Source organism: Littorina saxatilis, linkage group LG8 (genome assembly GCF_037325665.1).
Source record: "Littorina saxatilis isolate snail1 linkage group LG8, US_GU_Lsax_2.0, whole genome shotgun sequence".
Taxonomy (NCBI): Eukaryota; Metazoa; Mollusca; class Gastropoda; order Littorinimorpha; family Littorinidae; genus Littorina; species Littorina saxatilis.
In genome coordinates, this window is record NC_090252.1 from 65,850,831 (window position 1) to 65,878,501 (window position 27,671).

Sequence of the window (27,671 nt, forward strand, 5' to 3'; positions counted from 1 at the left end):
TAATTTAGCATGTCTCCAGCTGTTGGTAAAGCAATTAGCGTGTATAGTCATCGAGTACATATGCCTTTAATAGAAAAGAACATTTCTGAAAAACATAGAGACAAGTGTCTAAATACATATGACACCTGGAGCAAGAGTAAGTGAGAGTTATGAAAAATTAATCTCCTGGCACCTAAGAGAATACCAAGCTTTATGATGAACAAGCGACTTTCTTTCTTTCTTTATTTGGTGTTTAAAGTCGTTTTCAACCACGAAGGTTATATCGCGACGGGGAAAGGGGGGGAGATGGGATAGAGCCACTTGTTAATTGTTTCTTGTTCACAAAAGCACTAATCAAAAAATTGCTCCAGGGGCTTGCAACGTAGTACAATATATTACCTTACTGGGAGAATGCAAGTTTCCAGTACAAAGGACTTAACATTTCTTACATACTGCTTGACTAAAATCTTTACAACCATTGACAAGAAACACTTAACAAGGGTAAAAGGAGAAACAGAATCCGTTAGTCGCCTCTTACGACATGCTGGGGAGCATCGGGTAATTCTTCCCCCTAACCCGCGGGGGGTAAACAAGCGACTTTGCTCCTCCAAAGAAAACAGACACACACAAAAATGTAATCATTGAATTATTTTTGTAAGTCTAATACGACCTTGACAAGTGAACATACTGACCTTGACATCGTAGCCGGCCACAGAGAGAGCGTTTCCAGCGTTGACGTTATCATCCACCACCTTGACCCTGGTCTCTGCCTGCACAGTGCAAAACAACTTTATAATCAATACAGTTTCCCAGTGTTGTTACAACGGATCTGTCCTTATGCGACCCCACAATTTAAAGGTCCTTGTCTACATTTTTATACCGAAATCGCCATTTGACCATTAAAATGCAGAGTCTATTATCTACAAATATCAACAATACACCCCCTTTCGATCAGGAAAGACGAAGCCAGTGTAGCCGTTTGAAAATTCATTGTAGTATTCCAGCGTAGTACTCATAGTAGGATATCTTTATTTGGAAAATGCCAAGCGCAAAACTCCTCTCAATTTCCGTGCATTTCGTGCGTTTAAAAAAAAGCGTGGACAGCGCTCCAGAGTCAAACTGTTGCTGCACTTGTTTGGGCGTGGCTATAAGCATAGTGACATGAATTTGATTGGTCAGTATTATTAGGCAAAGCACATGTTCTCAGCAAACAGAAAACAAAATATTGGAAGCGTGAGTCACGCTACCCCAAAATAAAATCTTTTTTTACATATATTTTTTTTTCTATAACTTTTTCCCCCATGGTTTATTCATCATCTGACATAACGTTTTAGCGAAATCTAACCATAAGATTATTGAAAAAAAGCAAAAATGTAGACGACCACCTTTAAAACCTTCTCCCTTCTTAGGCCTTAAAGGTTGGAAGTCTTGAAAGGGAGGTTCCATTTGTACTCAGACAGGTATCATAAAAAATGGTTATCAGCATGGGTGTTACTGGGAAAAATCAAAAAAACCTGAAAGGCAGGGGTCCAAAATGCTCAAGTTTGAAAGAAAGTTTCTGGACACCGACGAAACCAAATCATAATAAGCAAGATGGCGGCAAATCCAAGGGAGCGAACCGAGAAAGCACGCGAACCGGTGTCAAAAGTTGGATTGGAACCGCTGCTCGTTATTTCAACTTCGCGAAACGAAGCTTTTTTTTGTTTTTTGTTTTGAAAACCCGGAAAACCGGAATTTCCGGCTTCAGATTTTTTCAAAAACCGGAAATCCGGCAAAAGCCGGAAGAGTAACACCCATGTATCAGCAATGAAGTTAAAAGTCCCGGACTCCTATTCATATAGAGCTGGAGCCACCCTGCGTATCACTGCTGTCGTGGTTTGCTTTGCCTGTATAAATAGGTCAAAGAGGTAGGCCTGTAGCAGCACATGATGAGTGGTGGCAGTACTCACCTTGTTGAACTTCCACTTGGGGTGAGAGGCTTTCACTGTGTACTCGCCTGGCATCACCCCCGTGATGGTGTAGCTAGGCAACACATGATGAGTGGTGGCAGTACTCACCTTGTTGAACTTCCACTTGGGGTGAGAGGCTTTCACTGTGTACTCGCCTGGCATCACTCCCGTGATGGTGTAGCTAGGCAACACATGATGAGTGGTGGCAGTACTCACCTTGTTGAACTTCCACTTGGGGTGAGAGGCTTTCACTGTGTACTCGCCTGGCATCACCCCCGTGATGGTGTAGCTAGGCAACACATGATGAGTGGTGGCAGTACTCACCTTGTTGAACTTCCACTTGGGGTGAGAGGCTTTCACTGTGTACTCGCCTGGCATCACCCCCGTGATGGTGTAGCTAGGCAACACATGATGAGTGGTGGCAGTACTCACCTTGTTGAACTTCCACTTGGGGTGAGAGGCTTTCACTGTGTACTCGCCTGGCATCACTCCCGTGATGGTGTAGCTAGGCAACACAGAAAAAGAACACATCATGACAACAACAAGTTATACTGTACTTCTCACTCACACAGAGACTCTTTCAGAGTCCATCACATTTATGAAATCATAACGTCATATTTAAACATCTAACAATACCATTCATATTTCTGTGTGTACATTTTTCTACACTTTTCAAACACACCTCTGGAGATTCTGTACACTAATTCATACCCAGCAGAAGCCCAATTTCAGTACTGTTGAGAGAAAACAAGAAACAAGTGAAGTTAGTCTTTCAACAAGCATTTAATAGAGCAAACCAAAACAACATCCTTTACCAAAACAAACCTTGCTTGAGAAAACTCAAAGCAGTGCTGTTCTCAGGCCTTGGTCTCTGGTCAGTGACACATTCTTCTCTGGTCAGTGACACATTCTTCTCTGGTCAGTGACACATTCTTCTCTGGTCAGTGACACATTCTTCTCTGGTCAGTGACACATTCTTCTCTGGTCAGTGACACATTCTTCTCTGGTCAGTGACACATTCTTCTCTGGTCAGTGACACATTCTTCTCTGGTCAGTGACACATTCTTCTCTGGTCAGTGACACATTCTTCTCTGATTTGACACAGTGTTTCAACCAGCAACATGTACCAGTGGATTCGCTCTTACCTCTATAACCGCAGGGCAAGAGTTAACGTCGACCAGACCAAAAGCAAGAAGTTCCTCCTTCGTCATGGCGTCCCTCAGGGCGGAGTCCTCTCCCCCACACTCTTCCTTCTCTTCATCGACGATCTGGTGTCTGAGATGCCCAAGGGGATCAAAGCTGCTCTCTACGCAGACGACCTTGTGATCTGGTGCAAGGAGGAGCACGCAAGTACTGCCACCTACAGAATGCAGCAAGCGGCAGATAGGCTGAACGCATGGGCAGAAGATTGGTGCGTCTCCATCAACAAGGAGAAATCCTCCACCACCCTATTCACACTGTCGCCAAAGCAGAAAGCCGGAACCATTAGGCTTGGTGGAACTCCTCTGAGAGAGGATGAAGAAGCAACGTACCTTGGTGTCACCTTTGATAGACGGCAGACCTGGAAACCACACATTGCACAGGCAGAGACAAAGGCCCGGCGCAAGCTAGCCATACTCAGGAAGCTGGCAGGTACCACCTGGGGAGCGAACGAGAAGATACTGAAGACAGTATACCAGGGAACAATCAGACCCCACCTCGAGTACGGCTCCACAGCGTGGTCAACCTCAGCCAAGACAAACCTGCAGACCCTTGACCGTGTGCAAAACCAGGCCCTCCGACTCATCACCGGTGCAATGAAATCCACGCCCATCAAGGAAATGGAGAAGCTTACCACCACCCAACCCCTCTGTCAGAGAAGAGAAGCCAAGACTATGGTACAGGCCGAGAAGCTCAAGTGCCTACCCGACCACCCCATGAAGCACAGACTGAGCAACCTCACCAAGAACCGGCTTAAACGGAGCAGTTTTGTACACGAGAGCAAGAGACTTTCTCGACAGTACAGGGAAGTCCTTCCACAGAACACTCTACCTCTGACTCAAGAAGAAGAGGAAACCCCCAAGGCAACAGAGAAACCAGGCATCCAGATCTGCACCAGTGTTCCACATGTTACCTCAGGAGAAGATCAGAATGACACAGCTCGACAGGCACTCACCTTAGCCCTGATCGACGAACAGTACCCAAAAGAGGCGTGGATCCATGTATACACCGATGGATCAGCAACTAACGCCGTGCTCAATGGAGGTGCAGGCATTCTCATCCAGTTCCCTGGGGGACATACAGCTACATCCAGCGTTGCCACTGGCAAACACTGCACAAACTATAAAGCAGAAGCAGAAGCTCTCATGCAGGCCGCCTCCTTGGTTCAGGACTCCGCAGACCCTTGCTACCAAGTTGTCTTCCTCTCGGACGCCCTTTCAGTCCTTCAGGCCCTAGAGAACGACAAACTCCCACAGCTGGCCAAAGCATTACAGATGGTCAGACAAACCAGAAGAGTTGTCCTCCAGTGGATACCAGCACACTGTGGGATACCAGGAAATGAAAGGGCAGATGAGCTGGCAAAAGAAGGAGCCGTGGAAGACCAACCTGAAAACAGTGTCAGCTTTAGTGAGCAGAAGACAATCATCAAGGCATTGATGAGGCCAAGGACAAACAGAGATGACTACCACACAATGTCCAGAGAGCAGCAAGTCAACCTCATCAGGCTGCGTACTGGCCACAACAGGCTCAATGCTCACATGAACCGAAAGTTCAAGCTGGCGCCATCACCAACCTGTGCCTGCGGTCAAGAGGACCAAACAGCGGAACACATCTTACAGCGATGTCCCTTACTAGATGAGGAACGAAAAGAAGTGTGGCCGTCACCAACTCCCTTGCAGACCAAACTATACGGCAGTCGACAGGAGTTGGAGAAAACGACAACATTTATCACCAGTGCTGGACTGATCGTGTAACCTCTGCGAACGCCAAGAAGAAGAAGAGAAGAACCTGTGTGATATTTTTGACATAGAGGACTAGGAGTTCTTTTGATTGAACATTGTTTTTGTGTTTTTTTTAAACCAGGACATTTGGACCCATGCATATTTTCAATCCAGGTTCAACTGAACTATTGCCCCCCCCCCCCCCCCCCCCCCTGTGAGTCTGGGAACAACACCGTGAAAGAGTACCCAAGTAGATGTCTGAGGAAGCGAACAAGACGAAGAAGTAGAAAATTGTGTAGAAACCACTCACCTTCCCCCCACACTGGTGTGAACAGTCTGTTGCACGGCCTGACTTCTGGTCTCTACCAGTGACAGTGACACCCCCTCCGGTCCCTCCGTCTGCCCCTCGCTCACCACCTGGCAACATGTAGGTACACTCAGGTGTTACAGCAACAACCATAATGCAAGTCATACTTGTACAAACGTAGTTACAGAGAAATGTGATGGGAACTTGAAAATAGATATGTGATGAAATTTGATGGAAACTTGACAAAAATTGATGAACACCTGAGAAGAGACATTTGATGGAAACATTAACAGAGAAATTTCATGAAAACTTAAAAATGATATGCAAAACTCAAAAGAGAAATTGTATGGACATTTGAAACAAATTTGATAGAAACTTAAAAAGAAAAATGTTATGACATTTGATGGAAACTTGAAAAGAAACATTTTAATGTAAATTTGATAACAATTGATGGAAACAGACAGGTGTCTAAAGACAAACCAATGACTACTCCAAAAATAACAAAAATAACAAAGATATATAAAGATAAGAAGACATTTGACAACCTTTCCAGTGACGGAGAATCCAGTGAATTTAAAGTTGATGTCTTCCCCCAGGCTACACTTGTCAGTGGTGCCGTCCACATGCAGGTCTATGCTGGTTGGTTCTAAAAAATCAACACAAGCACACAAATGTCACCATTTTTCTCCCAACAGAAGGGCGATAGGGTTGTGCAGCTGAAGACTGTAAGGAGAGGGAGTAAGAAGGGGAAGGAGACATTGCATAACAAACACATCAGAGTCAATTACTTGCTGCGATCGTTGGTCTCGACTGGTCAAGACTGTTACAGTTTGACTCACTTTCAGGGGGTGAAACTCTCCATGGCCAATACAAACTCAGACAGAGTTATTCCCCAACATTGTTTATTGAATGATTTTGAGTCCTCCATTCCCAACCCAACTCACATCCCTCTCCTGCTAAAAGAGTATAAAATAGACATATTTAAATCCCAAATCACAATAAATATATATGACCGTGGGTGCATTTTTATTCAACCATAAATCTCTAATCTACATTGTGGAAGAAAACAGTCGACACGTTTGAATTTTGATGAGGGAAAAAAAGGGAGACAAACCAAAGCTCCATCCAGCTGGTGGCTCCACTTTGAGGATGTAGTCACCCTTGTCGTAGAGCGGGATGAGGTAGTAGCCTGTGTTGGGGGCACAGTCTGTCTGGTACTTGATGGACCCATGAGGCGTGTACAGTTTTACCTGAACAAAGTAAAATAATTTGTGTACAATGAACTACGAATAAATGAGATTAATTGGTCAAAAGGATAAGCAAAAGACTAGACGGAAAAAGGGGGAGTCTTCAAGACTTCCAGCAGGGCAGGATTAGGGGGAGGGGGAGGGGGGGGGGAAGAACCCCCCGCCTGGTCAGGTCATGTAACCCTGCTTCAGTTTGGAAGCCCCTCCCTTTCATAAACTAGGTCTAGCACTGTCTACAGTCAGTGGATATATATATATTCTTCAAGAGAAATGCACTGACTTAATAAAAAATTTTTATTGTTTCAAATGCAGTTATAAACTGCTTAATAATGCCACTCAACACACACATATATACATTCTTCACACACTCACACCCTCTAGCTTATGCTTTAAACACAAACTCGAATTCCCCAAATGCATCACTTGGCTATTTGGAGAAGACCTGCCTGAATCGAGCCTGTAACTATGCAAAAGGCACATTGCCTGATTTTTCGGCTAATCTCTAAGAATCTAAACCAGAGCAGGCTTCTCCAAGCCCAGAAGAATGCCTCACATCAGTAAAGAAGGTCAGCGCGGCCTTTGGACGCAATCGTTTTCGTCACGCAAGAACTAATCGGCAAAAGGCGTGCCTAGAGTAACTCACTGAACTGACAATGTCACATCGTCATGCTGTCTGCTTCAGATGACGCTACCCTTACATACGATTTCCCATGGTCTTACCTCAACAAGCGAGAAGTTGATGTCCACATCGGATTTAACAAAGCCTCCGCAGCCCAGCACTCCATCTCCCTGAAGTAAAACGGGACGGAAAATGGTTGATAAAAAGAAAAATAGACGAACTGCTGATCCGGCTTCCATCATTTTGGACATGTGTGAGATGAAGCTAGATTTCAATCAACATTTACGTACCGTTCAAGGATAAACCATTTAAAGTTTACACTATTTTGCTTTTATATTGTTCATTCGCTTATAATCGACCTAAAGTAACGCTTCAGTTACATTTTAAAGTTATAAATATTCTATTACTACACTGTCTTTTAATGTGACATTTCAGATGTATGAATGTTTTATTCTGAAAATATTATAACCAATCAAATTAGCAGCCGTATTCTCCTCAGGACTTTCCGCGAGTTTTGTTTGTGCAATCTTGGATGAGGTGCTTCTTCTGCTTCAAAACTGCATACTCGACTGCTAAGTGTTATTGAGTTTCTTCATACGGGTACAGGACTTGACGACAACACACACAGTATCGTAAACGTACGGCGAAAATGCCCGAGATCAATATAAAACATGTGGTTTCCTGCAGTTCTGAAGATCGGGTAAGTGAGTTGGGTAGACTTGTAGTTGTAGTTGTACTAATACTACTAAGTTGTAGTAGCAGAAGACATTCACAGTCATGTACTAAGCTGACAGTGACACTGACACTACTTGCTGACTGACACTACTTGCTGACTGACACTACTTGCTGACTGACACTACTTGCTGATGGGGCAGTGTTGTGCAAAGACTCTAGCTGTAGTACAGTGTACAGTGGAACTCCCCCTTTAGACACACCATTTTGATATTGAGGAAACGATTTTGAGCATGTTAAACATGATTGACCTACAACAAATTTGATAATGAGATGGGACGCTTAAAAAGTCGCGAGGCTTATTAAACCACTTCCAGTCCCTACTACTACTATTAATTTCAGACCCCCCCCCCCCCCCCCCCCCCCACATTTCAGACCTTGCTTTTTGGATTCTCCAAACAGGGCGGGGATGTAGCTCAGTCGGTAGCGCGCTGGATTTGTATCCAGTTGGTCGCTGTCAGCGTGAGTTCGTCCCCACGTTCGGCGAGAGATTTATTTCTCAGAGTAAACTTTGTGTGCAGACTCTCCTCTGTGTCCGAACACCCCCGTGTGTACACGCAAGCACAAGACCAAGTGCGCACGAAAAAGATCCTGTAATCCATGTCAGAGTTCGGTGGGTTATAGAAACACGAAAATACCCAGCATGCTTCCTCCGAAAACGGCATATATGGCTGCCTAAATGGCGGGGTAAAAAACGGTCATACACGTAAAATTCCACTCGTGCAAAAAACACGAGTGTGCGTGGGAGTTTCAGCCCACGAACGCAGAAGAAGAAGAAGAAGGATTCTCCAAACATAATAACCCCCCCCCCCCAAAAAAAAAGAGAGAGAAAAAAAGAAGTTTGGGGTCAGTAAGGCAAAAAATAGGTTGGGGTTTGGTAACTGTAGCCATGCAAACATTTGTTTTCTACGGCTTACATGGGTGGCTTTCGTGGTTCTTTTTTTTTTACAATGTATGATCTCATGCCTGACTGTTGCAGAACAACCCGGCAGAGAACTTACTGAAGGCAGAGGGGACACACAAGTGGCGCACTGCAAACCCTGGAGAGAAAAATGCTTCTGTTGTTCTGCAGGTAAGGCCAAAAACAAAAAAAAGGTCTGTTTACAGTAACATAGGCCAAAAAAATAGGGTCGGTAGGTCGGGATTTATTTTAAATTTTTTTTTTTTCCCCAAAAAACCATATTTTTACGTTATTATTTTTTTTCTTTCCCCAAATGCCAAAAAAAAAAGTCTAGGGTCGCGCGAAAAAAATAGGGTCGGTCGGGTTACTGTAAACAGACTTTTTTTGGGGGGCCTAACCCTTCTTCTTCCACTGTGCACCCACTGTCATCAATTAGTCTGTACCTTAATTGTATGCAAGAGTGAAAGTTATTCAAGTAGTACGTTCCTTCTGGTAAAATGTCAGTATGTGTGCTAGCTGAGAGATTATATTCTGTCAAATATTTTGTCAGCGAATGCTCAGCGGTTTTGGTGATTGTGTCAGCCCTTTTGCAAACAAGTAGCTTTTCACCAACTTGTAGAATACTCAAGAAAAAAAGTTGACATGTTGCCCATATAATTTATTGATTACATCTTGTTTTGTGAATTTTGGAAATTAATATTTACATAAAATGATTTCTAGATCTGTTGCAGCTCTGTCAACGGCATTTTATATGATATGTACATCTTTCATACGTCATGGACACTCTTGGAATTTACATTGTCGCATGATTTAGGCTGAAATTAATTATGATTGGTTGCAGTTTGAGAAGTCATCACAGATCTATGGCATCGACATTGGCAACGAAGGGTCGGCATTTGTGGAAGTGCTTGTTGGGAAATCTACATCCTCTTCTGACAGCGATTTTCAGGTCTTGTGAACTTTATGTACATTTCTTGGAGAGTTTCAATACCATTTTGAATGCTAATTTGTCAGCGCCATATGCTTCTGAAATAAAGATCGCTTTGAATCATATCATATTCCGTCTCCTAGGAATCAACTTAGTCTTTTATTACATCAGCGAACAGCGAAAGAGTTTAACTGATTTTGCTTGAAGGAAAAGTCTTGCCTTTAGAAAGGAGGGTCAGGGTAAGGAACAGAGTGGGAGTGTGTGTGTATGTGTGAGCATGTGGGCAGCATGTGTGTGCGTGTGTGTGTATGTGTGAGCATGTGGACACACGCATGTGTGTGAGTGTGTGTGTGTTTAACTGTAGTCCCTGGTTAGCTGTAAAACCCTTACAACTATTTGCGGTAAGTGTTTTGCTTTTAAAAAATCTTTTTGATACAGCTGGTCACTAGATGGCTCCAATCAGGCCAATCACTCTCTCAGTATGCCACACTGACCTGCTCACTTGAAAATTGTGTGGTTAGAGTAATGACACATCTTGTAAAATGACGTGTCTTGTTTTGTGTCATATTCACCTTTACATTGTATTCTCTCTGTTTGACATTGATTCTGAATCTGGCTCTTTGTGGTCCAAAACAAACCAATCAGTTAAAATGCATGTTCAGCATTATTCATTCTTCGGTAATGTTTGTGAGAACTTTTCAAGCGTTAATGTTCAAAACATGGGCGAGGGATTGGATGCAGTCAGGTCAAGTCAGTGTGTTTTGACTGACAGACATTCACAGATCGGAGGGGCCCATTGTGTCTGGTTAGGCAAAAAAAAAAGAATAGGTGTGGTTACGGTAACATAGCCAAAATAAATAGGGTAGGAAGGTAGGCAATCACTTTTTTTTTTTTAAGCTTTTTTTTCTAATGTGTACAAATTAAACCTACTTGACAGGGAAATAAGTGTGCGACTCGGGCGCTTTCGCTTTCATTGCGTTTTCTGCACTTGTTTTCTTGTGTGTGTGGTGTTTTTTTTTGTGACAAATGTAATAAAAAGTTATAGGGTCGGCCCCTAAAAATAGGGTAGGTCGGGTTACCGTAACCACACCTATTTTTTTTTTAGGCCTTATAAATGGTCACACATTTGTGATTGGTTGTTGAAGGTGCTGTTGGTGTCGTCCTCCTTCATGAGTCCGTCAGACAGTCGTAACAACACAAACCGCAACGCCGTCAGGATCTTCGGCGCCGACAAACTCTCCAAGACAGTGGCGTCTGAGAATTGGGACAGGGTCAAGATTGTCTGCACACAGCCTTTCAACAAGGTGTGTGTGTGTGTGTGTGTGTGTGTGTGTGTGTGTGTGTGTGTGTGTGTGTGTGTGTCTGTGTGTGTGTCTGTGTGTGTGTGTCTGGTAGATCAATTGGTAGAGCACTGGTTTGAATCAAAGCCGGGAAAAAAGTGGGTCAACTTTATTTGATGACTCGGAGATGGTTTTCATTTCTCACCCCGTGTGATTGCTGTGGCGCTTAATTAAAAAATACCTGGGTTGTTCTGCCATAACTGCAGGTGGCTGACTACACCTAAACACACCTGGGTATCGCAATTCTTGTTGCTGCTAGTTTTCCGCTGGGAGGAAACAATGAGAACTTCACAGTAATGGAATAACAAACATGAAATGAATGTGTGTGAGAGAGAGAGAGAGGGAGAGAAAGTTTGTTTATTCATGACTGCATGCCTCTTTTTGATTTGCATAGAACAGTTATTCGATGTAGTCTGTGCATCGGTTTAATAATTTTTATAATCTTTTTTAATATGGATGTAAATCCTTGTATTTCATGTCAGTGTTGAGGGGAAACACATATGTACCACACAGTACATGTTTTGGGGGGACGAGTACACTTTACTGTAAGTGTTTTATGAAACACTTGTGACACATTGATCAGAACTCAGATACTTACATTTAGGCCTAAAAAAAAAATAGGGGTGGTTACGGTAACCCGACCTACCCTATTTTTAGGGGCCAACCCAATAAATTTTTATTACATTTGTCAAAAAAAACCAACGAGTGCAGAAAACGCAATGAAAGCGAAAGCGCTCGAGTCGCACACTTATTTCCCTGTCAAGTAGGTTTAATTTGTACACATTAGAAAAAAAAAAGGAAAAAAAACAAAAAAGTGATTGCCTACCTTCTTACCCTATTTTTTTGGCTATGTTACCTTAACCACACCTATTTTTTTTTTTTGGCCTTACAATAAACTGTTGTTTGGGTTGGTATTGACTTGCAGAGCATGACATATGGCCTGTCTTTCATCAAGTTCCACAGCACGCCGGATTCCAGCAAAGCTGCAGAGGTAACTGTCACAGTTAATTATTTATATTGTCATCAGCTGTTTCTGGGTGTCATCATTCAGTTACAAGTTTTCTTAGAATCCAAGTGAGATGAGTGGAGTGACAGTTTTCTACTGTGGGCACAGTTGGCAGGAAGTATACATAGATAAATAGGGCTTGTGCATAATGATTTCCGATATCAGTCTCACACTTTTGTTTGGTACATATCTCTGGCTTTTGAATGACTTTATATTGGTGTAATCGAGTGGTTCTTTTTTAAGTGTAGTTTTTAACTTACTTTTATACTTACTTCCACATCCGCCACTCTCAGTCACCCCAAGCATTCAAACGAGCACTTAAAACGCACCTCTTCAAGAAATACAACCCCTGATTTTGTTTTCTCAGTCCATCAGTAGGCTACATGTAGTGTATTTGTTGTTTTAGTGATAATGTATATAAACATCTAGGACTGTTTTCAGCATTGTTGATAACATGTTCTGTTTGATTAAGGGTATTCAGCTGGTATTTCCTTGTTTTTTTACTACCTATTTTATTCATGTTTTTATTACTTAGTTAGTGGAAGAATCTTTTGTAATGTATGTGTGATGGTGTATGCTTTTAATTAAGCGTTGTTGACTATGAATGTAGATGTAAATGCTTGTATAACTGTGTTTTAATTTTAAATGTGTCAAGCGCAAAGAGCATAATTGTAAAGTTATGATGTTGCGCTATATAAATGCTCATTTATTATTATTATTATTATTATGATTCTACATACTGACATAAACATCTGTCGTAAAGTCTATTAACATTTATCTGGTTAACTCTTCTAGAAAATTGGATGTCTTCCATCTTTGTTGGTTTGGCCTCAACATTCTTCTTCTTTTAGGAGCATTTGCTGTAGTGGATGGCGAGCATTGTTACATTATGCATGATTTTTGTTGGTTTCCTTTGCGATAAATCTTGTGTTATTTACAGTTGACACTGACTGTCTCTCTATTTGCAACAGAAGGAAGGAATGAAGAAGCTTGGAGCGTTCTTTGTGAAGAAAGAAGAGGACGAGGATGAAATCAAAGTGGGGACTCTGTTTGCCAACAAGGGAAAGACCACTGTGGCTACCACTCCACCTCCCACTGGTAATGTGACCACCATACCCACTTTACTGTTTTATTGTTAAACACCACCTTCATGCTTACAGCATGTTTCCATGGCGATTCAAGGTTTCACTCATAACATGCAGGCATCTGCACAGGCAAATATCAACATGGACTTGCATGGGATGATCTAAACACAAATATGAAGGAGAGAGGTTTAGGAACTATGAGCTTAATCTACAATGTTGGAAGGATAGCTAGAACGAGTAGATAGTGTTTGTGTGTCTTTTTAAATTTAATTTAATTTAATTTGGGGGGGGGGGGGGGGGATTTTTCTTACCCAGAACATGTATTGAACTAATTTCAGCTTTGATGTGTCTTTGAGGCTGCTTGAAATAAACTGAATACTATCATGGTTTGCTTTAGGTGCAGCGGCTGTCAGGGCAGCGTCACGTCTTGCAGAAGAGGCCCGTGCCTCCACCTCGCGATCGTCAGACGACAGGAACAGCAACTCTGCAACTGCAAGTACCGTCAAAGAACCACCGAAAGTCGTAGCGACACCGAAGGCCAAAGCAACTAGAACCTCTCCTGTGAGTTGGTTAAACATTTACTCACAAGTCGATGTTTGGATAAGTACAGTGGAACCTCCCTTCTAAGACCTAAACAAATCTGAGAAAATCAGGTCTTAAACAGGAGGGAGTCTTAAAAAGGAGGGAGTCTTAAAATGGTGGTACATTTACCAAGGCTATGATCAGAAAATCTGAGAAAACCGGGTTTTAAAAGGGAAGGAGTCTTAATATTGGGGGGGGAGGGGGGGGGGGGGGGGTCTTAAAAGGTGTTTAGGTACACACTATGGGTTTTTGGTTTCCGTTGAACAAAGCATTGACATGTTGGCTAAGTATAACTGCTGTAAAATGTTTCAGTTTTTAACTCCTTCTGATGCTAAGTTTGGTATGAAAAGTTGGACTAGTTTTGTTTATTGTGAAGCAGTAAATAGCACAATGGTTGTGTGAATCATACATTGCCTATGTTCTCTTCATTCAGGGTTTAGAAATCAACACAAATCTGAACAGAATTTCGAATTCAGAAAATTCAGGAATCTTTTTCCTCCTTTTCGAAGCCCAGGGGCCTTCAAACTTGAATATTGAAGTCCTTACCACAAGGCTATTACAAGGAACATTTGTCATTCTCATCTTTTTACACCTGACAGAAGAAGCATGCAGTGAGTGACAAAGACAGCGACACAGAAGAGGAGGAAGAGGAAACCCCTCGCAGGAAGACAACCCTCAAGCGCCAGTCCACCAGTCTGTCATCCGTCGCCAGCTCTCGGTCAGCTGACGCTCCGCCCCCTCTCAAGAAAACCAAGAGTAAGATTATCATTGTGTGCATTTTGTTGTTTTAACATGAGTTGTAGATGAGACAAACGGCACTTAAAAAAAGACTGACATTTCAGTTGTAAGTTTAGAAGAAATTAAACAAAATTGAAGTTTTGATTTTTTAAAAGGTTGTATTTGTTTTTATTTAATTTTTTTTAATTTTTGTGTTGTCTTTAGGAGTTATGGATCGAGTATATTTCTGTGTAACCATTTATATTTCTTTCCCTTAGCGTTACAAATCGATTTATTATCTCAATCCGAGGAATTTGGGTGCGGATTGTCTTTTATGCATTATTTTTGCTAATGAATGTTTTGTTTTGTCCATGATTCAACATTCCAGTACTTAACCATTCTTGGTTTTTGTTCATTCTGAACAATATCTTTCATCGTTGTAGCTGAGCCGCCCAAGTCGTCACCAGCCAAGGAGTTCAGCCGTCTGATGGAGAAGGTGACCTTCGTGTTGAGCGGCTTCCAGAACCCGTACCGAGCAGAGCTGAGAGACAAAGCCACGGAGATGGGGGCCACCTATAAACCCGACTGGGGCAAGGGTTGCACGCACCTAATGTAAGTCTACTACAGCTTTGTTTTACTAAGTTTTCAACAAACATATTAACCAAACGAGGCCCTGGAGATGGGCGCCACCTATAAACCGGACTGGGGCAAAGGATGCACTCACCTCATGTAAGTCTACAGCTTTTTAACCAAGTTTTCAACAAACATATTAACCAAAGGGGGTTTTACTGTACTAAGTGAAAATATTAAGTTAAAAAGGACAGAGCACTGTGGCATTTGTTAATAAAATCATACTTACCAGTGACATTCTTACAGCAGAAATGTGAAGTATTAGCTAAGGGTGAGGTTATTTGCATAGTTCTGTGAGGTTTCTCTCATGGAAATTCCAGTTGATACCTCCCTGGTTTACATTCTCTTGCATGCATATATTCATATTTTCCTAGCCCTGAGACGTTGGCTGTGGACTTGGAATCCTTCATGCATACATGCATTCACAAAGTTGTGTTCAGCCAACAATAAGGGTCTGCACAGAAAGTGGACACGCAAATAAATTCCTTGCCGATCTCAGGGTCAAACCCATGCCAATAAACACGGGTTGCTTTTTATGGGAGACGAGGTACTAACTGAGTGTTGGTACTAACTGAGTGTTTTCTTGACAGCTGTGCCTTCACCAACACCCCCAAGTACAACCAGGTCAAGGGGAAAGGCAAGATCGTCAGCAAGCAGTGGATCAACGACTGCTACAAACAGAAGAAACTCCTGCCTTGGAGAAAGTGAGTCTCATTGTGTGTGTGTGTGGGGGGAGGGGGGGGGAGTGTCCTGTGTGTGTGTGTGTGCCTGTGTGTGTTTTGTGTTCACATTTCTTTCCTTTCTTTTGCTTGAAGTTACACACTACAGTTCAGGAAAGACACTATTTCACCCTATCCATCTCTCTTACTCTCTCTCTTCCTCTCTCTCTACCTCTCTCTCTTCCTCTCTCTCTTCCTCTCTCTCTTCCTCTCTCTCTTCCTCTCTCTCTCTTCCTCTCTCTCTCTTCCTCTCTCTCTTCCTCTCTCTCTTCCTCTCTCTCTTACTCTCTCTCTTCCTCTCTCTCTTCCTCTCTCTCTTACTCTCTCTCTTCCTCTCTCTCACACTCTCTCTCTCGTCCTCTCTCTCTTACTCTCTCTCTTACTCTCTCTCTCTTACTCTCTCTCTCTTCCCCTCTCTCTTCCCCTCTCTCTTCCTCTTTCTCTTCCTCTCTCTCTTCCTCTCTCTCTTCCTCTCTCTCTTCCTCGCTCTCTTACTCTCTCTCTTACTCTCTCTCTCTTCCTCTCTCTCTTACTCTCTCTCTTCCTCTCTCTCTTACTCTCTCTCTTCCTCTCTCTCTTCCTCTCTCTCTTCCTCTCTCTCTTCCTCTCTCTCTTCCTCTCTCTCTTCCTCTCTCTCTTCCTCTCTCTCTTACTCTCTCTCTCTTCCTCTCTCTCTTCCTCTCTCTTCCTCTCTCTCTTACTCTCTCTCTTCCTCTCTCTCTTACTCTCTCTCTTACTCTCTCTCTCTTCCTCTCTCTCTTCCTCTCTCTCTTCCTCTCTCTCTTCCTCTCTCTCTTCCTCTCTCTCTTACTCTCTCTCTTACTCTCTCTCTTCTTCTCTCTCTTCCTCTCTCTCTTACTCTCTCTCTTACTCTCTCTCTTCCTCTCTCTCTTCCTCTCTCTCTTACTCTCTCTCTTCCTCTCTCACTCACTTACTCATGATCTTTCCCTCTTTTCTTTTTTATATCGCTCTACTTCCTTCTTTCATTCTCTCTTTCACTGTCTCTCTCTCTCTCTCTCCCCCCCCCCCCTCTCTCTCTTTGTGCAACATCATTTAAGTTATAAGGAAGCTAGGTGCTGTCTTTGCTGATGAATTTATAAAAATGTTTCAGGTATCGTCTGGGCAACGCAAAATCCCCTGACGTGACTTCGGAGGAGGAGGAGGAGCTGACTTCTGCCAGAAATCCCGCACCAAGAAACACACCATCTGCTGCTTCTAAAAAGGGTAAGTTCATACATGAATTCAGTTTGACAATACAGATGCATGCAGAGAGAGATAACGGGTTATTTTCAGTATTTTTTTCAGGTGAAAACTTTACCTAAACAGAATTAAGAAAAAAGTTGCTGGAGATCATTGTTCATTATAGTATTGAACACTTCTTTTTATTTGTTTTGAAAACTAGAATTCCTTGCTGATAATAAAGTGTTTTTTTAATTCAATTTCTAAATAATAATCTTTGTATTTTCTCTCCCTTACTCTCTCTCTTCCTCTCTCTCTCTACTATTTCTCTCTCTCTTGCTCTCTCTCCTCTCTCTTTCTCTCATCTCTCTTTCCCTCCCTCTCTCTCTTTCATACACACAAACATGCTCATGTACCCACTCCCATGGTTACATCAGGATGTTTGTGTGCGTTTATAATAATAATAATAATAATGGACATTTATTAATCGCCCCTTCTCACAAGAGCTCACGGCGATTTACATATTAATTTCTGCCGTGTGAGATGGAATTTTTTACACAATACATCACGCATTCACATCGGCCAGTAAATCTCAAGCCATTACGGCGAATATTTACTTTTTACGGCCTGTTATTCCAAGTCACACGGGTGTTTGGTGGACAATTTTTATCTATGCCTATACAATTTTGCCAGGAAAGACCCTTTTGTCAATCGTGGGATCTTTAACGTGCACACCCCAATGTAGTGTACACGAAGGGACCTCGGTTTTTCGTCTCATCCGTCTCATCCGTTTGTAACATGTGATTATCTGTGTTCTTCACAGCCGCCACCAGCACTTCACAATCTCCAGCAATATCCAAGAAGAAAAGTCAAGAGTCTGATGGTATGTTGAGCGTGACGTTTCTTGCTGTTCATTACAGCTGTTTGCCTTTTATTGTTTTCTATAGAATAGCTCTGTGGAGGTAATGTGTGCGTGCATGTGTATGTGTGTGTGTTTGTTAAAGTGCAAGCCAAGTATGTGTACCCATTACTTTGAAAAAGTTTTAGCTAACTGAATATACTTCACATCTATACCATGATAAATACAGAATAGTTTTGTTGGGTCCTTATTATTATTATATGAAGTCTTATATCGCGCGCGTATCTCCAGACTCGGACTCAAGGCGCAGGGATCTATTTATTCTTAAACTGCATTTTTTTATGAGAGAGAGAGAGAGAGAGAGAGAGAGAGAGAGAGAGAGAGAGAGAGAGAGAGAGAGAGATAGCGAGATAGAGAGAGAGTTATCCAAAAGCCATTTGTTAGGATAAGCGGGTCTCTAATTTCTTCAAAAGCATACACTTCAGATTTCGTTGTGTGTTTTCTCATGCAGACGAAAACTATGGAGGCAACACGGATTCTGCGGATGATACGGATGAAGAAATCAGACGGTAAGTTGTCCTGTCAGAAATGTCTGGGAAAGTGAATGCTTGCCCCATTAACCGCCATGGATCGTTGTGCGGGCTACAACACACATGGGCTACAACACACATGGGCTACAACACACATGGGCTAAGTGCTGTTTACTCTGTGTGTGTGCCTCTGTGCGTTTGTCTGTCTTTGCATACATGTGCATGTGTGTGTGCATGCATGTTCATATGTGTATACTGGAGTGTATACACAGTGATGGCGCTAGTATTTTTTCAAACCGGTACGCAAACTTTAATGATGCAAACAGTCCTGAAAAAAACGGTAGGCTGGTCATTGGAACCAGTAAGAGTCCAACTCAGAGTACTGGTTTTGTTGTTTTACCAGCGAAAAAAACCCGGTAGTTCAAAAATCAACCGGTAGGTCATACCAGCAGCCATTTTTGTTCCGGTATTTTGTAATTTCAACCGGTAAAATACTGATAATTACCGGTTAACGCCAATACTGTATACAGTGTCTATTTAGATGTGTCTTTGACTTTAAGCATGCATACATTCAAGCATGTGTACATGACTGTCCATGCAAGTAAGGGAAGATGAATTCCACAAATCAACATCGTCACACAATTTTGGTGTAACTCATTTTAGACAGCTCTTCAGCTGAAGGCCCTAACTGATTATTTTGTATCATGAAATAGTGTTTATATTTGTACCTGGTATAGAGAGAAAGATAAAAGAATGTTAAATCATGTATTGTCCATCGTATTTTAGAGAATATTTCTCACTGAGAATTATTTACTTAGCGTCCCCCGAAAGCGGCGTATGGCTGCCTAAATGGCGGGGAAAAACGGTCATACACGTAAAATTCCACTCGTGCAAAAACACGAGTGTACGTGGGAGTTTCAGCCCACGAACGCAGAAGAAGAAGAAGAATTTACTTAGCGTAAAGCACAAAAATATGAAAATCGCCATGATAATACAACAACATGCTTACAAAGGAGCACAACAAGTTTAAAACTTACAATAAGTGTTCACATAATCATACCTGTTATTTCATGGCGGAATATGATTAACAAAATATGGCTACAGATCTTGTTGGAAAACAGAACATTGATATTATTTTAAAAACAAGATGCACACAAGTAGGAGAATAGAAATGACAAATTTGTGACATATTGAACAGACAGAAAGGGAGGATTTTTATCTTTTATACTTTATTTATTCTTTTATCCTGACCAATTTTCCAGAGCCCAGCAGAAAGCCACAAAGAAGAAGAAGGAACCGGAACCCATAGCTGAGATCAAGGTCACCAAACCTGACCCCACCCTCGACCTTTTCGCGGACTCCACAGATGAAGACGAGGGGGGCAAGGACAGTCCGGTTGCCATGGATACGGATGATGGAGCTGACTCTGGCCTGCCAGACCTGCCCGATTTCTTCGCTGACAAACATTTCTTTTTCTACGGCGACTTTCCGGCGGCAGAGAGGCGACTGCTGACTCGATACATTGCTGCATACGATGGGTGAGTGATTTTTAGTGTTATTTTTTGGGTTCATTTTGTTGCACATCTTGGTGCATGTGGTTGTAACTTGTACATCCGTATCCAGTGTCTTCTTCGCTACTCTGCTTGTTACTATTGATACAGTCTGTGTGAGACTGCATTGTTCAAACTTGTTTCTTAATGTTTCTGTATAATTCAAGAGACTTAGAATTACCTTGCCTCTAGAAATTAATGCTTGGAGTGTTTGGAATTTTTCTTGTATTTATCATTTTTGAGTCACTTGAGAAAAAGTGACTCTATGTAATCGGTCAGTGTTAGTCTGTCCGGCCGGCCGGCCGTCCGTAGACACCACCTTAACGTTGGACTTTTCTCGGAAACTATCAAAGCGATCGGGCTCATATTTTGTTTAGTCGTGACCTCCAATGACCTCTACACTTTAACGATGGTTTCGTTGACCTTTGACCTTTTTCAAGGTCACAGGTCAGCGTCAAAGGAAAAATTAGACATTTTATATCTTTGACAAAGTTCATCGGATGTGATTGAAACTTTGTAGGATTATTCTTTACATCAAAGTATTTACATCTGTAGCCTTTTACGAACGTTATCAGAAAAACAAGGGAGATAACTAGCCTTTTCTGTTCGGCAACACACAACTTAACGTTGGGCTTTTCTCGGAAACTATAAAAGTGACCGGGCTCAAATTTTATGTGAACGTGACTCATTGTGTTGTGAATAGCAATTTCTTCCTGTCCATCTGATGCCTCATATAATATTCAGAACTGCGAAAGTGACTCGATCGAGCGTTTGCTCTTCTTGTTGTTTAAATGTATTTATTTATGTTTTGATAGGCAAAGGAAAATGGTCTGGTAGGTACAGTAAAGAGATTTATTGTTGATTTTTTACTTTATATTTCGTTACTGTTGATCAGACGTAGGGTTCGAGTGACAAGTGACATATTCTTGAACTGAATTGATGAACATACGTTTATGGGTTTTTCTGTCTGTATATTTGCAGAGTTATGGAAGACTATATGAACGACCGGGTCAAGTTCGTCATCACCTGTACCAAATGGGACGACAATTTTGAAGAGGTGGGGTAACATTCAGCCACCGATGCTAACTTCTCTGTTTACTTTAGCTTTCCTGAATTCAGTATCATTGTGAGGGTTCGTTCTGTTTGTGGAACAGTGTAGATGTTACACAACTTTCAGTCTCTGGTACAGTCAGTGTTTTATTTGTTTTTCACGTTGCAACAGACAATTTTCGGAAATATACTCGCGTTTGTGTGGGTTGTGAAAAAGTGAGAACTTGCTTTTTGTCGGACAAAGTTACGACAAGCATACCCTCGCTAGTTTGTTTGTTTGTTTGTTTGTTCGTTCATGGGCGGCTGAAACTCCCACGGCTTTTACGTGTATGACCGTTTTTACCCCGCCATACGCCGCTTTCGGAGGAAGCATGCTGGGTATTTTTCGTGCGCACTTGGTCTTGTGCTTGCGCGTGTACACACACAAAGTTGACTCTGAGAAATAAATCTCTCGCCGAACGTGGGGACGAACTCACGCTGACAGCGGCCAACTGGATACACATCCAGCGCGCTACCAACTGAGCTACATCCCCGCCCATCCTCGCTAGTGACTGGCTTGTAATGTCATGTGAGAAAGTTTCCCCACGTGACATTATTGTGTCATTATAGCACAGTGAGTAGCGAGGGTGTGTGTTTCAAACACGTGTACAGGAACCACATGTCGTACGTTTGTCCGAGAAAAAGCAAGGGTACTCACTCTTTCACAACCTATACAAACCTGAGTTATTTCCAAAATTCGGTTGAGTTGATAGATTGTGTTGATTATCTTCTGCACAGAGATGTTTTTAGTTTTCATTACTCGATCTCTTATCCCATTTTATTTTTTTGAGAATAATCAGACATTCCTACAGGGTGATTCTTTGAACGGAAAACAGAAATGTAGTGCAGATACATGTACTTTATTCACAAAGGAAATTCATTGATTTAAACAATTCCTAAAGGATATATTGAAATCGTCACAGAAGTTTGGTGTAACCCATTTTAGACAGCTTTTCAGCAGAAAGCCAAAACTGATTATTTTTAATGAAATAGTGTTTATATGTGTACCTGGTCTGGATAGAAAGATAAAAGAATGTTAAATCATGTATTGTCCAACATATTTTAGAGAATATTTCTCATAGAGAATGATTAACTCTGCCGTCACATGGTTCAAAGATGAACAATCCAATGTTTAATCGATACATTGTCATGTTATGTGCAGGCACTGACCGAGAACCCGGGCCTGATCTTTGTCAAACCCCAATGGCTGTATACTTGTCACAACAAGACGAAGCTGGTGCCGCACCAACCCTACGTAGTTGTGCCATAATATGTCTGCTGTTTTGTTCACTATGATAGTCTGTAGAGTGGGGATTGTGTGTGTGCGTGCGTGCGTCACAACAAGACCAAGCTGGTGCCTCTCGAACCCAACGATGTTGTGCCGTAATGCCTGTTTTTTAATGTAGTTAAAATGGATGTATAGTGATGTGTAGGGATATGTGCACCCGCGAATGTGTTTGTGTTTGTGTGTGTGTGTGTGTGTGTGTGAGAGAGTCAGAGAGAGTGTGTGTCTGTGCGCGTGTGTGTGTGTCACAGCAAGACCAAGCTGGTGCCTCACCAACCCTACCTCGTTGTGCCCTGATGTGTCTATTTTGTCTTGCTAAAGGTTCTGTACAGAAGGGAGAGTGTGTGTGTGTGTGTGTCAGTATGTGTGGTTTTGTCAGTGTGTGTGTGTGTGTGGAGGGGGGGTAGGTAGTGTGTGTCAGTGTCATGTATGTTTGTATGTTTTTTGAGAAAATCTCTGTTTGATCATGTGATGAAACCGTAAACTGATCATCGTTGTGCATCTTATTTATCATGTTGATGAACTCTGTATAAGACTGTAAATTGTGTGTTCAAATTTTTATGAAAAGAAAATGCCATGCATGTGCATGCTAACTTTCAAACAAATAAAACATGTATTTTCTCTTCTTTCATGTTGTGTATTATATTTTTATTGTGACTTTGTTGTCTCTACTTTTCACTCTTGATTCATTTCTAAACAGACCTTGTTCTGAGTAAATGTTCTGAGTACATGTTCTGAGTACATGTTCTGAGGTACATGTTCTGAGTACATGTTCTGAGTACATGTTCTGAGGTACATGTTCTGAGTACATGTTCTGAGTACATGTTCTGAGTACATGTTCTGTGTACATGTTTTGTGTACATGTTTTGTGTACATGTTCTGTGTACATGTTTTGTGTACATGTTCTGTGTACATGTTCTGTGTACATGTTTTGTGTACATGTTTTGTGTACATGTTTTGTGTACATGTTTTGTGTACATGTTCTGTGTACATGTTCTGTGTACATGTTTTGTGTACATGTTTTGTGTACATGTTCTGAGTACATGTTCTGAGTACATGTTCTGAGTACATGTTCTGAGTACATGTTCTGAGTACATGTTCTGTGTACATGTTCTGAGTACATGTTCTGAGTACATGTTCTGAGTACATGTTCTGAGTACATGTTCTGTGTACATGTTCTGTGTACATGTTCTGAGTACATGTTCTGTGTACATGTTCTGTGTACATGTTCTGTGTACATGTTCTGTGTACATGTTTTGTGTACATGTTTTGTGTACATGTTTTGTGTACATGTTTTGTGTACATGTTTTGTGTACATGTTTGCAACGTTACTGCTGTACCATATGCCTTTTATTTTCTCCAATGTTTTTATACATTGAATGTACATGTATGTAATATTACTGATATATTATGTCTTGAATTTTTTTAATGTTGTTGTTTTGTTAGCTGGTTAAGGCACAAGCAGTGCAATTGTAGGCTGCATGAGTCAAATGTGATAATGCATCTAGTGTAGTTTTAGCCATTTGGGAAATCTGTGAGTATTTTATTAAACTGTAACAGATACACACACACAGTGACTTGTTTAGTATGTGTGTGTTTGTGTATGTGTGTGTATGTGTGTGTGTGCGTGTGTGTGTGTGTGTATGTGTATGTGTGTGTATGTGTGTGTTTGTGTGTGTCCTGTGCGTGTCGTGAGTGTTTGTGTGATCATGTGTGTATGTGTCTGTGTTTATGTGTGCGTGTGTGTGTGCCGTGTCGTGAGTGTTTGTGTGATCATGTGTCTGTGTGTTTATGTGTGCGTGTGTGTGTGCCGTGTCGTGAGTGTTTGTGTGATCATGTGTGTATGTGTCTGTGTTTATGTGTGCGTGTGTATATTCCGCAACAAAGAAGAGGTCACTGCAGGATAGAGAAAGAAATCAACACATAAGCTAGGTCCTGTGGATTGAACATTTAATGTGCATTCAAAATACACATTTGTCATGGTATTTGCCCCATTGTTTTGTTGCCATTACTGTAAAAAATGTTTTTTCAGGCCAGTACAGTATAAGCAAGGCCTTTAGTATAAAAGTACAAGAATTTTGCCAAGTGTGGTTGTTACACACACTGAGATGAAAATTGCTGGTACAGGTGACGGGTACTTTTGTTGACACCCATGACAGAGAAAACATTTCATGCCCAGGTCTCTACATGGCGATCTGTTGTGCAGGTTCATTGCAGAAGACGAACGCCGAAAATAACTCTGTCAGGTTTGCATTGGTTGTGAAAGAGTGAATACTCTTGCTTTTATTGAGGCAAACTTTCCACACATGCTCCATGTCCACGTGTGTCAGACACATCCCTTGCAAACGACTGGTCTATAATGTCATGTGGGAAAGTTTGCCTCGATAAAAGCAAGAGTTTTCACTCTTTCACAACCCATACAAAGCCAACAGTCACTTCCAAATACCGTCTTTTGCTACACAGTTTCTGGTATAAATCAAAGTGATTGGCTTATGAAGTGTTATATCTCTTGGAGACAGAGAGGGTTAATAAACTGCCCAAAGGGCTGTTTTGGGCCATTTTTATCACACGGTCCAGCACCAATATTTTTAAAAAGTAAAAGAAAAAAGGCCTTTGCGCTGTGTTTTTGTCAACACATAGTACTTGAAGTTGACAAAGAACAGCTAAAATTCATGATGATACATGAGTACAAGTCAAGGAAGCTTTATTTTACAGCACTTCTTGAATATTCATCAAGTACACATGCAAGCTTGTAAAACGTAAATGAAGATCAATTGCTTGTCCTCGTGGTGTGTGCATGTGCATGTGTGTGTATGCGTTTGCGTGCATGCGTGCGCGCACACATGTGTGTGTGTGTGTGTGTGTGTGTTTGTGATTTTTCCACAAGAGAAGGCTGGTGTGTTCATTAATGTGAGAAATAAACAACATTTTATGGACTATTGTAAATGCATTCACAAGGTGAAACGTTTGCATTGTAAACATCAGTTGGAGCAAAAAGCCCTAGAATTAAAGCACTAACCGTTGTGTCCGAGAAATAGACAAAACCAGTAAGCAATGTTGAATAACTAAATTTAACAAATACATCAAAATTTGAAATATTACAACAGGCGGTTACCCAAAAGTTCTTATGGAACTAATTTTAACATGGTACACTAAAAAAAACCCAGATATATATCTTTGTAACAGGATTTTTTTATGGTTAATTAACAAGAACACAAACAAGGAGATACAAGGTTTGAAAACGTCAAAAAGACGACAGGAGAAGCTCTTTATGGTACAATGTCAACGTGATCGGTTTTCCGCATGTAATTTCGGGACTATAAGGCGCTTCGTTGAAAAATGCGCAACCTCCACTTTTAAAGTTAAAATCAAAAATCAAAAGCATTTCCCATTCTGAATAGGAAGATCAAGGCTTCCCCCCCCCCCACCCCCCCACCCCTTTGTTTTAGGGGGTAATGGTTATATGTTTCAGTGGAAGGATGCTCTTATTGTACGCACAACTGCTCTACGTGGTTGCTGACATGATACGAACGGAACTTTAAAATGTATCATGATGTGTGAAAAATGAAAGACGCACTCTTTTTCACATCTTCGGAGCGGCTTTCAAAAGCAACAATTTATCACATATTACCCAACACTCCCAATATTCAGTATTTACAAGTGCTAATATCAAATCAATATCAGCGAGTTTTAAAATCGAGGAATGTGCAGGTCGATAACACATTCTGGAACACCCCCCCACACAAAACAGCAGCCCAGAAGGACCCGTTTTCTCCACTCAACCGTCATCGGAGTTTGTTCCCTTCCCTGCACCTCCAGCACCAGTGGTTTGAATAGTGCCACTGTCTCTTTCCAAGCTTTCTCTCTTTTTCAGTCTTCCTCTGTCTCTGTCTCTCTCCCTCTGCAGGGGCGGACGAGGGGGGGGGGGCACAGGGGGCACGTACCCCCCCCCCCCCCCCGAAAAAAAAGAAGAAAAAAAGAAGAAGACCATTTCTAAGTTCAAATGGCACCAGATGGCACCATTTTGCTTCTTTGGGCAAATTTTTTCCGGGGGGGCATGCCCCCGGACCCCCCTAGCAAGATCGGGCGCAAAGCGCCCATCACATTCACTTTCGATTCAAAGTGCCCCCCCCCCCCCCCCCCCACTACAAAGCAACTGATCCGCCCCTGCTCTGTGTGTGTGTCTCTCTCTCTTGAGCCTTTATCTGTCTGTTTGTCTTTTTTTCTGTCTGTCTGTCTGTCTGAATGAATCTGTCTGTCTGTGTCTGTCTGTCTGTCTGTCTGTCTGTCTGTCTGTCTGACTATCTGTCTGTCTTTCTTACCTAAAAAGAAGAGTTACTGGTAAATGCACCTTTATCCACAGAGTATTTTAAGTAAACCTTTGACCGACGGTAAATACAAAACAATTATTAAATTGTGAATCAGTTCTGAAATTTAAATTATTGCAGTTACAATCAATAGTGCTTGTCAAATTCACATCTCATGAATTATAACAAAATCACCCTGTTTTTTTAGTTTTTCTTCGCGTAACTGAAACATTACTTTTCGTGTTTTCAATGGTGATTGTCTCATTAGTTGATGGAGATCGATGCTAGAGTATTCATGTGACACGTAACGCAAGGGGTGGGGGTGGGGGGGGGGGGGTGGGAAGGGGGGGGGGGGGGGAAGATTATAAAACACGAGATTACTGTGGAGACGTTTATGTATAAAATCTAATCTGAACATGGCTTTAAGATTTAATATTTGTTACCATTGAAAATATAGTTTTGTCGCTGAGTATTATTCCATCAAGCCTTTACCCCACGCCAATCATTTCATTTTAGAATTGAAAAAGCCAAAGAACTGGAAATGACCCATGGCCATACTGACTACAGCGTTCATTTCATTTGATATTTTATTCTCATTTTACTGGGGTAGATCTATAGGCGACTTATCGGCCAGCGCCGCGAAGTCGCGCGATACATCTGCAATACCTTCGTGGTCTTGCGAGATCTGCCTCAAACTGCGGGCATGTTTTGATAGCTCTGTGAGAGGTTGCGTTTCAGTGCAGACACTTCGCCTTGAAAATGGTGAATTTGCACTGTGCAGCAGTGGGCTGCAGCAATGTTAGCCGCAAGAATAATCCTAAAGTTCGTTCAAAGTACCCAAGCATGGCCCGTACACAAAGGAAAGGCGATCGAGGTGTTTTTTTTTAACACAAGCCAGAGAACACCAGCGCTTGTGAAGCGATGGCTGAATTCTCTTCGACGTCAAAATGACGTGCCATCCCAGTACTCCGTTGTCTGTTCAATAACTTTATCAGCTTCGGTTTCTTGTATCCTGAATATTGTATTTTTCTTTCTTTGAGGTATTTTTGCAACTTTGGTACTTGCAATCACCTTGGCGTCTGAATTTTGTAATCATCAATTCTGAAATCTGGATTACTGCAGAACTTTACAATAAAAAAATAATGGTCAATTTCAAAACTCATATATTATAAACATAATCGCCCTGTTTTTAGTGGAAACCTAGCAGCAA

General features: G+C 41.8%; 3 protein-coding genes across 6 annotated transcripts in view; 1 reads left to right on the plus strand and 2 right to left on the minus strand.

Moving 5' to 3' along the window:
- LOC138974184 (BOS complex subunit NOMO1-like) overlaps positions 1-7,274 on the minus strand; it is a 49,714-nt gene extending 42,440 nt beyond the window's left edge. The window contains exons 1-6 of one of the 2 annotated variants that reach the window (XM_070346891.1): positions 7,124-7,274; positions 6,271-6,406; positions 5,702-5,802; positions 5,160-5,266; positions 1,929-2,001; positions 672-749 (exon numbers count right to left, since the gene is read on the minus strand). In XM_070346891.1, coding sequence (XP_070202992.1) covers positions 672-749; positions 1,929-2,001; positions 5,160-5,266; positions 5,702-5,802; positions 6,271-6,406; positions 7,124-7,273 — 645 coding nt within the window. In that variant the 5' untranslated portion in view covers position 7,274. Of the gene's footprint in view, positions 1-671; positions 750-1,928; positions 2,002-2,036; positions 2,110-5,159; positions 5,267-5,701; positions 5,803-6,270; positions 6,407-7,123 lie in introns of both variants that reach the window. The other variant, XM_070346892.1, reaches the window with a different exon arrangement.
- Positions 7,275-7,526: 252 nt separating this feature from the next.
- On the plus strand, positions 7,527-23,721 carry LOC138974186 (DNA repair protein XRCC1-like). 3 transcript variants are annotated; one of them, XM_070346893.1, is made up of 16 exons: positions 7,527-7,722; positions 8,734-8,826; positions 9,497-9,604; positions 10,729-10,887; positions 11,849-11,914; positions 12,901-13,027; positions 13,412-13,575; positions 14,196-14,352; positions 14,757-14,925; positions 15,534-15,647; positions 16,774-16,886; positions 17,665-17,724; positions 18,212-18,269; positions 19,493-19,768; positions 20,762-20,837; positions 22,032-23,721. In XM_070346893.1, the coding sequence occupies exons 1-16, from the start codon at positions 7,672-7,674 to the stop codon at positions 22,137-22,139; spliced, it is 1,899 nt and encodes a 632-aa protein (XP_070202994.1). In that variant the 5' UTR covers positions 7,527-7,671; the 3' UTR covers positions 22,140-23,721. The 3 variants fall into 3 exon arrangements, with proteins under 3 accessions (XP_070202994.1, XP_070202995.1, XP_070202996.1); XM_070346894.1 differs by having other exon boundaries at positions 14,199-14,352; XM_070346895.1 differs by having other exon boundaries at positions 14,202-14,352.
- Positions 23,722-26,791: 3,070 nt separating this feature from the next.
- LOC138974188 (peroxidasin homolog) overlaps positions 26,792-27,671 on the minus strand; it is a 38,084-nt gene continuing 37,204 nt past the window's right edge. Inside the window, exon 13 of the mRNA XM_070346898.1 lies at positions 26,792-27,671. This exon is cut by the window's right edge and continues 337 nt beyond it. The gene's annotated coding sequence lies outside the window, so the exon portion shown is untranslated.